A 15,067-nucleotide genomic window follows, 5' to 3' on the forward strand; every position below is an offset into this window, starting at 1 on the left:
AGCACCTGACTAGAACTTAATTAAATACCAATGAAATTATGCAAAGCGTGGATATCGTCATGTAACTTTCTCTATCAAACAAATGAACGAAGCGAAAATGTAGAGTTCCGTGTTCGTGGCGTTAAAAAGAGAAACGAAAAATTACCTTATTGTTATTAAATTTTTATTAAATAATATTGGGTTTAAAAGTTAACTTATTACTGTAATACCCAAGTTGAAATAAGAAACCACCAATTAACTTGTAATTAAGTGCGACTGTCTCTTTTCATGGTTAATGAAATTCGGATCAATGGCCGATTATTTTTCCTCCAAATTTATTATGTAATGTTGAGATTATTAAAGTAACAAAATAATGCATGTGTTTAGCGCGAAGTTTGTTTTGATATTACATGAATAATTGCGTCTTGAGAACGTCATGCCAACTCTTTCATTTGGTATTGAGCTAACTTGTATTGAACACATTCAACAGTTATCTATCTCTGTCGCACTCGTATAATTTGCTACCTCACGCCATCGCATTCGCTCGCTCTACTCTGCAGTGAACACGGGTCACACCCCACCCATCGCATTCTTTCTTTCTTTGGTTTCGTAAGCGTACAGTGGTGTTATTATTGCTGTATTTTAGTGCTAAATACGTATTCTAAATGCCTTTAAACTGCTCAAACAAAAAACAACTTGGTGTCATTTAGTTTTCGTAAACATGTGACGTGGTAGTAATTTTATTTTGATTCTCGTAAATGTGGATCGACTAAAAACAAGGACGAAGTGAATAAGATAGCTGCAGCTCAAAATGGCTGCCCCTCGAACGCAGGTTTTGAAGTTCGACAAAATATGTCGGGCTTGTTTGCAGATAAAAAAGGACATGAGACCGCTCTTCGAGCAACTCACAGCTACCATGCTGATGGGCATATCTAAAGTGCAGGTGAGTTCCTACTGATGATCGAAATTATTTTGGGAATGCATTGTTGTCTCTCTCGCACCTACGGGAACGGCGTGTGATGCGTGTCGATAGTGAGAGACTCGCATCGCGTCATCTTTGTTTAGAATTCATCAGATTTTGAGAATTCTCGACGCAATGCGTATGTTCAAAATTGTGAAATCACTGCTATCTCTGTCTGTCGTATGTGGGGCGCTGGGATGCCGGATGTATGCACGAACTTTCGTACAATCGATGACTGACGGAGATAGTAACAAAAATGTATTAAATATTGTATACAGTCGTCCTTTACTTTAACAGAGAAATAGCGGGAAACATTTAATTAACTTTTTAAAACATAATTATCTAAACTGATCGACTTACTATACATACTAAGTTATGTGGAAATGAAAGCAATATGAAAATGCACTACATACGAAGTAAGGTTATGAGACCCAATCAGTCAACCCCCAACATAAATAGCGCGCAAAATTTGCAAAATCTTCTAAGAAACTCCATTGCATTAAGTAGGTATCATATCCACCTACATACCATCTAACTAACGTTTATGTAGAAAAAAAAAGGTTGTAGAGAGCGACATCTCTGTAATAATTTCGTACCAAGGGGTATGAAATAGAGGATGAAAGTTACGAAAGTTCGTATGGAGTAGGTACAAGTCTGAAAAGGGATAGGTAGTTAATTTAATTAGTAATGCTTAGAGTTCAAGTAATTTATAAGATAGAAAGAGACAGCTAAATAATTCTCAAAAAATACCAAAACAGTGGAAAAGACATCAACGCGTTAAAACACCTTAAATAATAATAAAGTAATAAAAGTACGTAAGTACACGTCATTTATGTTGCCATAACTTACGGTGTACGGAATTATTATAGTAGAATACATTTTATCTAAAACAGTCGCTTTCTGATCATGGAGATTGGTAAAACGGTTAATATAGTAGGAAGTATAGGTAGTTAGATATTTTTTCTTATCCAAATGAAGAAGTCACTAAGATAAATTCATTTATACTTAACAAACAATCGATTAATAGGCAGGATGATTACCTCATTTTCCACAGTGAGACTTTTCCTTAGCATCTCTTACATAAATACATAATACATATTTCGATCATGACTTGCTAGTATAGCCTCCAAGTGCACATATTCTTGGCCACCAGGTATCGATGGGCGACGGTCTGCCCAACCAGCTGTGTCTCCAGTGCGTGCACCAGATCTCTCGCTGCCACGCCTTCAAGGAGCTGGTGGAGAGAAATGACGTCACGCTGCGGGAACAGGCCAAGGCTATGGCTGAGGAAGCGCTCAAGCTCGAGAGACAGGAGGTGGGTTATCTCTAACTTGGCGCAAAGACTCTTTTTTTTATTTTATTGTCTCATAAAAGTTACATCGATTTTACTTAATACTAATCTGCCAAACTGCTTAACAGTTTGTCGGCAGTCGTTCTCGTGCTAACTGATAATTAAGTGTAACTTATTGTAGGTACATATTAACTAAGTACCTACCTAATAATACACACATGCAAAATTGGTTCCTACAGTTGCCGGCACATCAGATGATCAGACCAGACACTTCCAGTGTCTAGCCGGGTGCGCCGGTCGCCTGCACTTACTTTTTTAAAAACTAATATTACATTATAACTCGTACTTAGGCGGTGTAATAATAAAACAGTGCATATCACATTTTCTCTCGCATTAACACTGGTTACGGGGGTGACTTCACACAAAGGCAGGCAAGCGTTGTAAGCTTGTAAGAGTAAAGTTCATACATGCATGTTTTATCAAAATAACTCGGCGTTTAGATTATTGTAAAGAAGAATTAGTAAGTAGCAACTTTCCCCTGGATAACTGGAGTTTTGGGCTTAGCAGGAGTTGTAATGACTATAGGCGCCAATCCCATTATGTTCAATTTCGTGCTAATGTAAAATTGTTTCCTTTCAGAAAGAAAAGATGCTGAATCTGACCTGCACAGAGCCTTTTATGCAGTACATGGAAGTGCCGATCATCAATTCCGACAGCCAGATCTTGGAAAACTTCTTCAGCACCGAAGAGACGGTCGTGCAGGAAGAAAAGGACGCGTTTAGCGATAAAGTGTTCATGGTGAGTTTTTCTGTTCAAAATAAAGGCTAAACGAATATGAAATAAAGGGTTTGCGAGTAACAAAAACTAGTTCAACCTCAATTTCCTCCAGATTTCGATAGCTTTGTAATTAATTTCAGATTGACCAATTTGTTCCTGATCACTGTCGACAAAATAATAAGATACAAGTACTTTGGTTACTAGGTATCGACATAGCATCTATTGACCGTTTTTTCACCATTCGATCTAATTTGATCATTTTCAAGGAGTAGCCGTTAAGAGCCTATCTTCAGAGAACACGACATTCTTGATTAGTCTTAATATTCCTTTCAGCCAGAGCAACCAGCTCCAGTCCAGAAAGAAGACGAGCTCCTCAACTCGGACGAAGAATCGTACATGCAAATGGTGGTCTTCCAAGCCACGTCATCAGTGGCACCGGGCCGCCATGTTTGCAACCTCTGCCATAAGGAGTTCAAGCACGCGCGTTGGCTGAAGCAGCACATGCGATCGCACTCCAACTGGATCAAGGCCAATTGCAAGAAGCCGCCCATGTGCCCCATTTGCGATAGGACCTTCAAGGTACGTAATTAGGTCTCATATTGCTTGTTTTTAAAGCGGCATGTGTAAAATCTCTACCACAAGGAATTTGGGAGATTTATAGGACCCGCAATTGAAAATGAGAGAGAATTTTCATGGCATTACTAATTGCTTTGGCAGTTACTTTAAAGAGCTATACTCGTAGTCTTCCAATGGTCTATTAACCAGTTATTCAGCCACACTGACTGAATTTAATAAAATTAGAATAGCAGTATCAATAACTAGTACTTTATTTCCAGGGTCCAGGAATGTTGAAGATGCACATGAGAACTCACGAGCAGCGGCCGCCAAAACAACCCACATGTTCGGTCTGTCAGCGAACGTTCGCCACCAAGACGCTGCTCTATCGCCACCGACAAACGCACTTCGAACAGAAAACGCACCAGTGCACTGTGTGCGAGAAAAGATTCTTTAGCGGCTACGCTTTACGGTCACATATGGCGCGGCATAGAGGAGAGCGGCCATATGTCTGTTCGATGTGCAATAAGAGCTTCTACAACCCTACAGATTTGAAGGTCAGTTGTATAGATTTTAACCTTTAACCCTAATCATCTATTCTAGATCAACAAGTATTAAAATCCTTTGAATCAGTATTGGAGCCGCAGAGGTGCCCTTCACTGCAGATTACATAGTCGAAACACACATCCTTAGTAGTTGTCAATTAATTAAATTAAAATTACTATTGTATTTTTTTCTCAATTATGTATTCTAGCTAAAAATCGATATAAGATTTAATTAATCTAATCGTAAAGAGACGGAGTCGACAATGTTCCACACTTCAATTTCTGGAACTTCTCTTCCTCTTCTTCCTTCACCCTGAACGCATCAGCAAACGCTTTCTTAGCGCGCTTCGACAAATACTCTGGGAATTCCACCTTGAACCTTATTATGAGGTTACCCTTTGCTTTCGTTGGACAAGCGGGAACTGGCAAGCCCTCATCTTCAATAATCTTCTCGTAGGTCGGTGTTATGACATCAGATACCTTGATTCTCAAGATCCTTTCATCTAAAGTCCTCAACGTGATAGTCAAACCACACAGAGCTTCTTCCAAAGTCACATTTCTAGTCGTCAACAAGTCGCTCAAGCCAGATCTAACGTATGTCTCATGCGGTCGGTCTTCTGTAATGAATATAACGTCCGCTGGAATCCTAGTAGGACCCTGATCGCCTTCCTCTTTAAAACGAACCTCTGTATTTGGGTAAATCCCAGGCTTTATGGGAATGGACAGGACTTTTTCTCTTAACTTCAATTCAGAGCATGTCTCATCAGTGAAAACAAGGCGCTGAATCTTCATCTTCTTCAAACCTCCTTTGTAGATTTCTTCAAGAGATAAGGCTAAAGGTCTAAGAATGGTAGCGTCTTTTTCTTTGTAACCTTTTCCTAAGGGAGAATCAAACATCGGTGGAGGATTTTCATAGTAATCCAGTAGGTCTGCGTAAGGGTTCGTCGTGCCAAAGAACTCGTGGAACGTTCTCAAAGGTTCTCCATGGTAGGTGTAGGGTTGGATGTATTCTGTAGGTCCTGGGATTCCCTTCTTCATTCCTTCCTCTCCATACTGGTCGTAAACCGCTCGCCTTTTGTGATCTACTAGTACCTCGTATGCTTCTCCGATCAGAGCAAATATTCGCTTCATATTTTCGTCGTTGTCGTGTTTCTCAGGGTTGTATTTTAAGGCAAGGCGCCGATAGGCTTTCTTGATCTCTGGTTGGGTGCAGGAGCGTTTCACGCCTAATATACCGTAGTAATCGAAACCCATGTTGATATTTTAAAATTATTTGTGTAATTTGCAAAAATATTCAAAATAACTTATATAGTTACGTCAATCTTATTTTGACATGTTGACGAAAATGTTGACATACACCTTGACATACTCATCTGTCATACGTTAAAAAGGTTTAGCTAAAGATGCAGCTTCAACTAATTAAAAATTGGCCACATGGGTAAAGAAACGTTCCATTTCTTTCTTGGTGGTTCAGAAAATAGAAACTTCAAGCTCAACTAAACCTTATTCTCTACCCATTAGGTCCACTTCCGCCTGCACACGGGTGAGAAGCCCCTGAAATGTTCGGAGTGCAACAAGACCTTCCGCCGCCACTCAACTCTATGCCAGCACATGAAGAAACACCGCGGAATACGGAACCACGTGTGCTCGGTCTGCAACAAGGCATTCTACGAGGTCTCCAAGCTGAACGCACACATGCGTGTCCACACAGGTAATTACTTACTATAGTCTGGTCTGTGAGCATGTAGAATTTTGTCCAATGATCAAGCTACCCATCCTTATCGCTCGCGCGTAATTGTGTTGCTATCGCGCTCGCACACTCACTGCGGGTGCCAGTCGCACAGTCGCGACAGCAATATAATTACGATAAGTATGGGTAGCTAGGGGTCATTGGACAAAATTCTACGTGCTCACGGACCGGGCTACTCATTATTTTAATTACTTGATAACGGCAAATAAGTATTTCATTATCATCGAGTCACTACAGGAGTGCTAGACATCAAAACTAAACCCCGAGGACGAGGAAGATCCCAAATCACATGGATTTCCGTAGCAAATAAGGACGTTGAAGAAGCCCAGGTCAACAGTGAGATGACCCAGGACCGAGCAGCCTGGAGACGCTTGATACGGAGGGCCGACCCCAAATAAAATGGGAATGGGCCAGGCAAAGAAGAAAATCGGGTCACTACAGGAGTGCAACTCTTAAATTTTCCTAAGGCAAAGAGAATTTGGCCTACACCACACACTCTACGCTGGCCAGGCAGGTTGGGGTTGCCTGATGTTCCCATAATGTCTCCCTTAAGTCTTAGAATAAATCTTTTAACTAAAACTGTACGTAGCTAAAGCCTGGTCCGTGAGCACCTAGAATTTTGTCCAATGACCCCAAGCTACCCATCCTTATCGCTCGCACGTAATTATTTGCTGTCGCGCTCGCACACTCACTGCGGGCGCCCGTCGCACAGTCGCGACAGCAATATACCTAATTACGCGCGAGCGATAAGGATGGGTAGCTTGGGGTCATTAAATAAATAATAAATAAATAAATCTTTGGACAATTTCACACAGCGCCAGCTAGCCCCAAAGTAAGCAACTTAATGCTTGTGTTATGGGTGCTAGCTTGACGGATACACTACTTATATACTTTTTTTTTTTTTTAAATACGTACATATTATACATAGTATAGCCTGACCAGGAACATAAAAACCCTGGCATAGAGGCGCCTCAATTGCATTTGATAGTGCAACACTGAGTACAGTCGTACCTGTGTTAAATTAATAGGCTAACTTTATGTATCAGGATTCAGGATTACGGGCTAATTTGATATTTTCATAAATTAACGAAAAATTATTATTATAGGTAACCTGATTTAAATAAATTAAATGAAACCATCAATCGAGCTAGTAGATTTATTTTATTATTCATCAATAATCAAATTCAGAACTTGAATATTCAACTGCAATGTCTGCTCATGAACGCTTCAAACTCGGTACTTCTTTCCCAATCCCATAAAATTCAACACTTAGAAAGTGACAAATTTTTAAAATAGGTAGTTGAAACAAACCACAGCTAATTTTCATAGTGGACTGTACTATACGATAAACATGACAGTCAATTTGACAACCTTTGTCGGAAACATTATTCAATGAAAATATTGTCCGAACCCTTAGTATTTCTCTTCGACAAATACTTTAACACATTGTGAACCACTTTTCTTTCACGACTACAAAAATATTTTAGCAATTTAATTCATAAAACCAATTGCGCACATTTAAAATAAAGTTTGTTTACACTTTGACAGCAATAGACTGACATGCAAGGTGACATGTCAATGAAGTTTTCAGTTACTGTTGCCATTAAAAGAAATTAGTACCATTAGTTTTCCGCAACATGGCGAGGGTTTTTATGTTCCTGGTCAGGCTATAACACCCAGACCCGTCACAGAAATTAAAATTCATCATTTCAATTTCTGCCCGGCCGGGAATCGAACCCGGGACCTCTCGGCATAGTAGTCCGTTCTGAACCACTATTACACCAAACGGCCGACAATGGACAAAATTCTACGTGTTCACGGACCAGGCTTTAAAAGAAATCATTTGCTTGTCCCCAGGCGAGCGGCCCTTCGAGTGTCAGTTCTGCGAGCGTAAGTTCGCGCAGCAATCAGCCCTGATCTACCATCGGCGTACGCACACGGGAGAGAAGCCTTACAGCTGCAAGCTTTGTTCGGCGCGCTTCACCACGTCTTCAGCTAGAAATAACCATATGGTCACTCATACTGGACATAAGAAGTAAGTTCTTATCATCATCATGTCGTTTTAGTCTTAGCAGTAATTCGAACGAGGATAAGCAAAATGGCGCCCAACATGGGGTTACACGATCTACCTACGAGTACAAAATGTTTCTAACTGATGATTTTTTTTCCGTTTCGATATTTTTACAGGCTGTTTTACCAATGAATATAAATAACTTTCACTATGGGACCAACTCTGAAATCACAAAAAAATCAGCTGTATAATACAAAAGTTCAATACAGGTTGATAAAAATGTATGAAACAGCAGATTTTTTGGAACTTAGTGAAAATACCGAGACTGTAAAAAATCAACCAGTATTTGAACCTATGCACCTACTTGTTTAAAAATGAATCAAACAGTGTGTATAACACCCACAATAGAAGAATAAGAATAAAACATAGACATTATCACTTACCAATCAATACATAAATATTCTCAGGTTCGTCTGCCCAGTCTGTTACAAAGGCTGCACGTCTCGTTCGGAGCTGCGCGTGCATTCGACGAAACACACCGGCGAGAAGTTATTCGCGTGCGAACTCTGCTCGCAGCGGTTCAGTTCGGCGTCATATCTGGCTGTGCATCGCAGACATCATACCGGCGAAAGAAAGTATCACTGCAACGTGTGTGGGAAAGGTGCGTACTGAAACGAATGTTCACGCGTGAATTCTGCTCGCTGCAGCTCCTCAAGAAGCAGACAGCGCTTTTCTTTATTGGGTTTAACTAAATGTCGCACATCTGAACACCCTCCTACAACGCTTCAATAGCTCAAGAACTTACCCAGTTATTAACTACATTATACATGTAATTGAAATCCATTTAGTATCCAGCGCGAAACGACACCCGTCAAATACTTCTAGTATGGGGCCTCCTCAAAGAATGCATAGTTTCTCAGTTTTTTCTTAGAGTAGTTAAAAAATAATATTTTTGCAGGTTACATAGAGTCAAATTCATACAAGAAGCACATGAAGACCCACGAAGTAAAGCCAGATTCGGAAGCTTCGACCAACTCTGAGAACAGCTCGGAGACTCAAGTTGCTGCAGCTGCTAAAAACGACAACGAAGCGGTCCAGGATGTCCAGGTGAGTTGTGCCTCTCACTTATAGCAAGAGTGTGCATAGAGATAGAAAAACTAAATTAAGGAAACTGCAATGGTTGTCCAATATGAATAACGATTCTCGGGGCATATTCAACGCCTTACTGAGGAATATCTTAAATGTTACCTTGTGACAATACATCTTGATTGTAGCCAACAATGTGTGAATGAATAGCTTTTTTTAAGGCGCATACTGCCAACAACACAATTACAATCACCAAACTTGGAACCTTTGTCTCAAATGTATCTTTCCATTATCCAAGTTTTATTGTCCTGATCCGATCGTCTTTTGAGAAATAAATAACTTGAAAAAATCGAACTAATCGCCTAAGGCGGGAATTGAACCCAGCGGAAGATCGTGAGTTCAATTCCTGCCTTAGGCAGTTCGATATTTTCAAGTTATTTATAATTTTCAAATTAGTTTGAGATACGACTCTTACGCTAAAAAATTAAAGAACTACGTCTTTTGAGAGTTTGCTTCTAGAGCCTTGAATCAGGATGGCTATCTACACCTCCTAGATATCCTCCTGATACCTCCCCTCCAACTTAGAATTTGAGAACCCTAACCAATTCTTTTTTACGTTCTAACACATGTATGTAACATCTGGTAACATCTAAGTTCTACATTAAAATGAAGAATTATTTTTACACTATCCCAGGCCAATGTGACCATCGGCGAGGACCAGGAAGAATCGCAGACCCAAGAGCCTCAAACACAAGAGTCGCCTATACAGCAGAAGCGTTACAAGTGCGGCATCTGCGTCAAGACTTACATGTACCTGCACAGCCTGAAGAAACACATGATGACTCACGTTCAGGTAATTACATCATCATCAGTCATTTAATATCCACTAAATTCCACAAAGGCCCAGAACAGACGGTGAAACGCAACTGCAATTGCTAGTTACTTTTGAGTTGCATCTTTTCTGCCATAGCCGTTGAGAACTTGAGACCACACATGACGCGACCAGTTAAACTTTCAGTTTCATTCATCAGAATCATCTGAAACTTGCAGTTTCGTTGCAGTTGCGTTTCACAGTCTGTTCTGGGTCTAATTTACAGGAAAAAGATCCTCTCTAATTTGCCAGCAGCAAATAGAGGATTTGACCTGAACTCCCTACGCTGGCCAGACGGGTTGGTGAGCCCTGATAGTCGCATAATTGACATAAGGAAAAAATTGTATTTTTTCCCCACATACCAATAGAATCCTAAGATGTGGTTAATTGATGATGATGATCCATCCGACCGATTTCGGCCATGGCGACCACTCCGACTCCTAGCTGTCTTGGCGGCGCTGGTGTGCCCGAAGATGGCTTACGTAGCCCATTTTCGTGGTAAAATCCCTCGCGCATTGAGGGCATCTGAGCACGCCGCCAGCATAGTTATAGTGAATGGCGGCAGATGGACGGGCCTTCAAGTCATCGCGCTTCACGTCGATGTAGTTAATTATAATGGCTATTAAGGCGTAGTTTTTTGAAGAATGTGTATGAATACAATTCCTTATACAATATTAATTTACAGCAGCAACAACAACAGCAGCAGCAAGTGCAACAACAACAGCAGCAAGTGCAACAGCAACAACAACAACAAGTGCAACAACAACATCAACAGCAGCAACAACAACAGCACCAGCAGCATCAACAGCAGGTGCAAGTGCAGCAACAGCTGCAACAGCAGGCCGTGCTGCAGGTGGGCGGCGTGCAGCAGCTCCACGTGCCGATACACGCGCAGCACGTGCAACAGGGCATCGTGCAGGTAACTGTTCGTGTCACACATATTTTAATGTCTCAAACTAAGGTGACTGTTAATGTCACACATAACATGGCAAAATTTTAATGTCTCAAACAAAATGGCTAAGGTGACTGTTAATGTCACACATAATATGGCAAGTTACTGATAATGTCACACACAATATGGCTAAAGTAACTGTTAATGTCACACATAACATGACAAGTTACTGATAATGTCACACATAACATGGCAAGTTACTGATAATGTCACACACAATATGGCCAAGGTATCAGTTAATGTCACTTTCACTAATGCATGTCTCGCACAATATTATGGCAAAGTTAAAAGTTAACGTCACACACAATATGCCCAAAAAACAGCAAACAATGTAATACTCACTCGCAATGTTATCAAATGTTTCACACACTATGGCCAAAGAAACTGTTAATGTTATTTTTTTTTATGCATAACAAGGCAGGTATTTGACCACAATCGCACCTGATGTTAAGTGGGATGCAGTTTAGGATGGTACATATCTGCCCTGTAAGTGCCAATTCACTCTCGCCTTGAAGAGGCCCGGATTATAGTTTTCGGGAAAGACAGCAGCAGGCAACGAATTCCAGTCCCTAGCTGTTCGCATTATAAAAGAGTCATCGAAACGATTCCAAGATCTTTGGATGGTCTGATTTAGAACCAATAGAAATAGTTTTTAAATTATGTTTTTTTTTACAGAACGCTCAGCACACATACCCTGTGATATCATCGGTGCAGTCTTTACAGTTGCAGCAAACCCAGCAGCAGGTTAATACGGTAAATGTTTTACTAGATTAAGAAGCCAAGTATAATACATACATTTCTAAAAGAACAAGAGTTTAGAATTGGTATTTTATGTGATCTCTACGTCCTTGTGTTTTTTTTCTAAAGGGACATCATCCAATTTGAGTCGCATTTCTTTCAACCATCACGTTTTTTAAACTACTCAGCATTGTATGGAGGTGCTTGGTGTTTTTGGTTTTCACTATTGTTTTTATTTTACAGCAACAACCTCAGCAGCTGCAAGTCCAAACGATTCAAATACACCCGCAGCATCAACCGATCCAGATACACGTAAGTTTATTAATGGAATAATTAATTAGATTTTAGGATTTTAGTGCCAAAGTTTAGCGTATTAAGTTTCTTTTCAAATTGGATCTTCTACAAACTTGTGAAAGTTTACTTTTACTTTTACTCCTCAAAATCCTATTGTTTTAAATGCAAAGATTTTTCGCAATACATATTTTTATTAATTTTTGTAATGATTTTAGGCTGTCGGAGTGCAGCAAGTGCAACAACAGCAGCTACACGTAGCAACGTCGTCTTGCCAAACAATGCTGCCTAACATATTACAGGTGAGTTTACTAACTTTGACCTATTCTGGTTTAACTAATAAGCCAGCCTTAAGCCAGAGAGTTTTCGCGAATGAAAAATCCGCCAGATGGCAATACGTAGACGCGAGGTCCAAATGCTGCATGATTGGTTATTTTTGACATGACATTGACAGATATGTCAAAATCCACCAATCACGCAGCAGTCAGACTCCACATCCACGTCCTGCCATCTAGCGGATCTTTCATTCGCGAAAACCCTCATTGAAATAATTTATTGAATTAATGGTTCATAATTAAAAATTTAAGACAACGGGACTTCAAATATTCTGGGAGACGTCAGGACAACAGAACTGCTTCGGTTGAACTTTGCCATTCGTTTTTCAGTTTTGTTTGAATCAGAGTTGCATGTGACCAAACAATTGAAGGTAGATAAAGAAAGATAATTTTAACGCTTACCATTGTCGCTCACAGCTGCAGCCAGCCGTAGCCGTGTCTGGCCTGGGCGGGCAGGACCTCGGCGGCGTCGCGCACCGCATCATCCTGCAGCCGCCAGGGACTCATGTGCAGCCACACCCTCACTCCGCCGTCTACACCATCCACCATTAACTTTACACCAGTGATACTGGGTGATACACAAGTGATACGGGGTGATACACAAGTGATGAGAAGTGATACACGATGATACGGAGTGATACACGATGATACGGAGTGATACATCATTTATAAAGCTATAAAGAAGTGATATTAATGATACGAGACTACATATTTCACTTATCATAACTTCAATCATTACGGACATCAGCTACATTGTTAACGGCTACATAATGTTGCCACTGTAACCAAACTATTTGAAAACGAGATATAAAAGCACTTACCGTTATTCTTCATTCTCAATGACACCAAAATACTTCACAAACAAGTTTAGTGGCAGCAATTACCACTAATATCATCAAAAATGACACAAAAATAAAATATCACTTTGATACATAATTTTACCGCGCGCAGGCCGCTTATGTACGTATCGTACATCTTTATAATGTAGTTTTATAATTTAAGTTTTTTAGTTTTTGTTTTTCATTTCATAGTCTTCTAGTTTTTAATTGAAGATGTTTACATATTGTTATAGTTACATAAATATAGTAAGACTTGATTTAAACTTTTTCATTAAAATTTTGTATTTTTAAGTATTTACAGCCATTTTTTACACAACTCATTTGTACATTTCTTATGATCACATAGTGTCTTATTAATCTTATTATTGTAAACATTATTATAAGATTACACGAAGCAATAATCATAATAAAACTGCACAATATTGTAAACAGTACATTAGAGTTTAATGTTTCTTTGTTATTTTGTTGTATACTTTTACAAAAGCAATAAACGTACTAAAGTATATTAAAATAATTTGCGCATTTCCTTTACACCTTTATTTTTGGCAGGCTTATAAAAATAAATCAAAAAGATGACGATTTATAAAAAAAAATGTCAATAAAACTGTCGTCGCTGATATTTAATATTAACCAAGTTGTGAGAATGAAATAAAACTGCAGTGTACTAAAAATAATCGTTATATTTTTACACATTAATGAATACCTAAATCAAACATTCGCATCTTAAACATAAATTCATTATAGACATAAAGATAATACACAGTGATCAATTTGTCTATTTGACTATTTCAAGCACGAGGAGCATATACCAACTGTATTTAAAAGCGCATATTAAGGATTTCTCGAATAATATTGTGATACCATACTGTCATCTTTAATACTCTGATACAAACCCAGTATTTAGCTGAGTAGACCTTACGAACCACAATGATTGCACCTAACCAGGCGTGCCCTTCGTATAGGATTTTTTTTTGTGACAGGTGGCAAACGAGCAGACTTATCACCTGATGGTAAGTGATTACCGTCGCCCATAGACACCCGCAGTACAGAATAAGTAAAGCAACAGCAACAGCACACCGCTAACTGCGCACCTCGCTGGAATGCGACTCTCCCTCCCACCTCCCTGCGTTCGCCCCGTCCATATCAGAGCGTCGATGTGACGTCACAGCCGCCACGTAAGCAGTTAACTCGACCGGGTTGTACATTTAAGAAGTCAAGTCGCATCTATTACAATTCAATAAGATGCGACACTGTTTGACGTACCATATGCAAAATTGACGCACATTTATAGCACAAACATTGGGGTAAAAATGTAGTCTAGTAAAATTGTCGATATCTGACTTTGTTATTTGAAAAATCATGTTCTTTCTGACGAAGCGCGGTACATTGACTAGATGGAAAAGCACCCAATACAAACCAGCTAGCGATATGTGCGGTTACATTTTGACTTATCAAACATTTCTTTATTGCTATTTTTTTAAGAATATTTTTTTTTCTGGTTTGTCATGCCTTGGACTAAACATTGTCTAATAAATTAACCATATCATACGCGGTTAGTTTTGGCACAAGGATATTTACAATTTGCGAATCATTGATCACTGCGAAACGAACTAAATAAAACCTCGCGTGCCGGACACGAGAGCCTAGCGATAAATTAAATTAAGTGTACTTGTATAAAAACTAAATATAAGATAAAACATTTCAGGCTCATTTACACTCTTACGCCGTCCTTTTATTTGAATTTGTATACCTGGTAGTAAATTTTTTAAGAGCTTTGCTAAGGGTGTAAATGAGCCTTAACGTGAGACTCGAAAAATATCGAAACGATAAGTTACGCAAGAAATAAGATAAGAAAGGTTAAACATATTCAGTCAATCTGAATGAATCAAGTCTTAGGCCTACTAAAATTACTTATTTGTTCAATTCAATCAATGGAAATAATTCATGAACATTGTAGTTCGAAGACCAACCAAACAATCAAAACATAAAGGTAAAGTTACACGTGCTCATAAAATGTCATGCTTGAAACAAGCGTGCTCGAAATGAACATGCTTATTATTAGCAATGCTGCAATCTTTCGACACAC

General features: G+C 39.4%; 2 protein-coding genes across 5 annotated transcripts; one reads left to right on the forward strand and one right to left on the reverse strand.

The window, feature by feature from the left end:
* Positions 1-526: 526 nt before the first annotated feature.
* Positions 527-12,736, forward strand: LOC135082358 (zinc finger protein ZFP2-like). Of its 4 annotated transcripts, none has more exons than XM_063977146.1 (15): positions 527-922; positions 2,094-2,255; positions 2,871-3,029; positions 3,342-3,587; positions 3,845-4,120; positions 5,630-5,819; positions 7,716-7,893; positions 8,337-8,530; positions 8,828-8,976; positions 9,650-9,808; positions 10,512-10,751; positions 11,454-11,531; positions 11,760-11,828; positions 12,026-12,109; positions 12,560-12,736. In XM_063977146.1, the coding sequence occupies exons 1-15, from the start codon at positions 791-793 to the stop codon at positions 12,692-12,694; spliced, it is 2,451 nt and encodes an 816-aa protein (XP_063833216.1). In that variant the 5' UTR covers positions 527-790; the 3' UTR covers positions 12,695-12,736. The 4 variants fall into 4 exon arrangements, with proteins under 4 accessions (XP_063833216.1, XP_063833219.1, XP_063833218.1 ...); XM_063977149.1 differs by having other exon boundaries at positions 11,454-11,522; XM_063977148.1 differs by having other exon boundaries at positions 10,512-10,745.
* Positions 4,288-5,406, reverse strand: LOC135082362 (dnaJ homolog subfamily B member 13-like). The gene has a single exon (XM_063977155.1). It carries the CDS (start codon positions 5,360-5,362, stop codon positions 4,346-4,348), a length of 1,017 nt encoding a protein of 338 aa, XP_063833225.1. The 5' UTR covers positions 5,363-5,406; the 3' UTR covers positions 4,288-4,345.
* Positions 12,737-15,067: the final 2,331 nt, after the last annotated feature.

The sequence above is a fragment of the Ostrinia nubilalis genome, chromosome 21 (assembly GCF_963855985.1).
Source record: "Ostrinia nubilalis chromosome 21, ilOstNubi1.1, whole genome shotgun sequence".
In the NCBI taxonomy this organism is placed as follows: domain Eukaryota; kingdom Metazoa; phylum Arthropoda; class Insecta; order Lepidoptera; family Crambidae; genus Ostrinia; species Ostrinia nubilalis.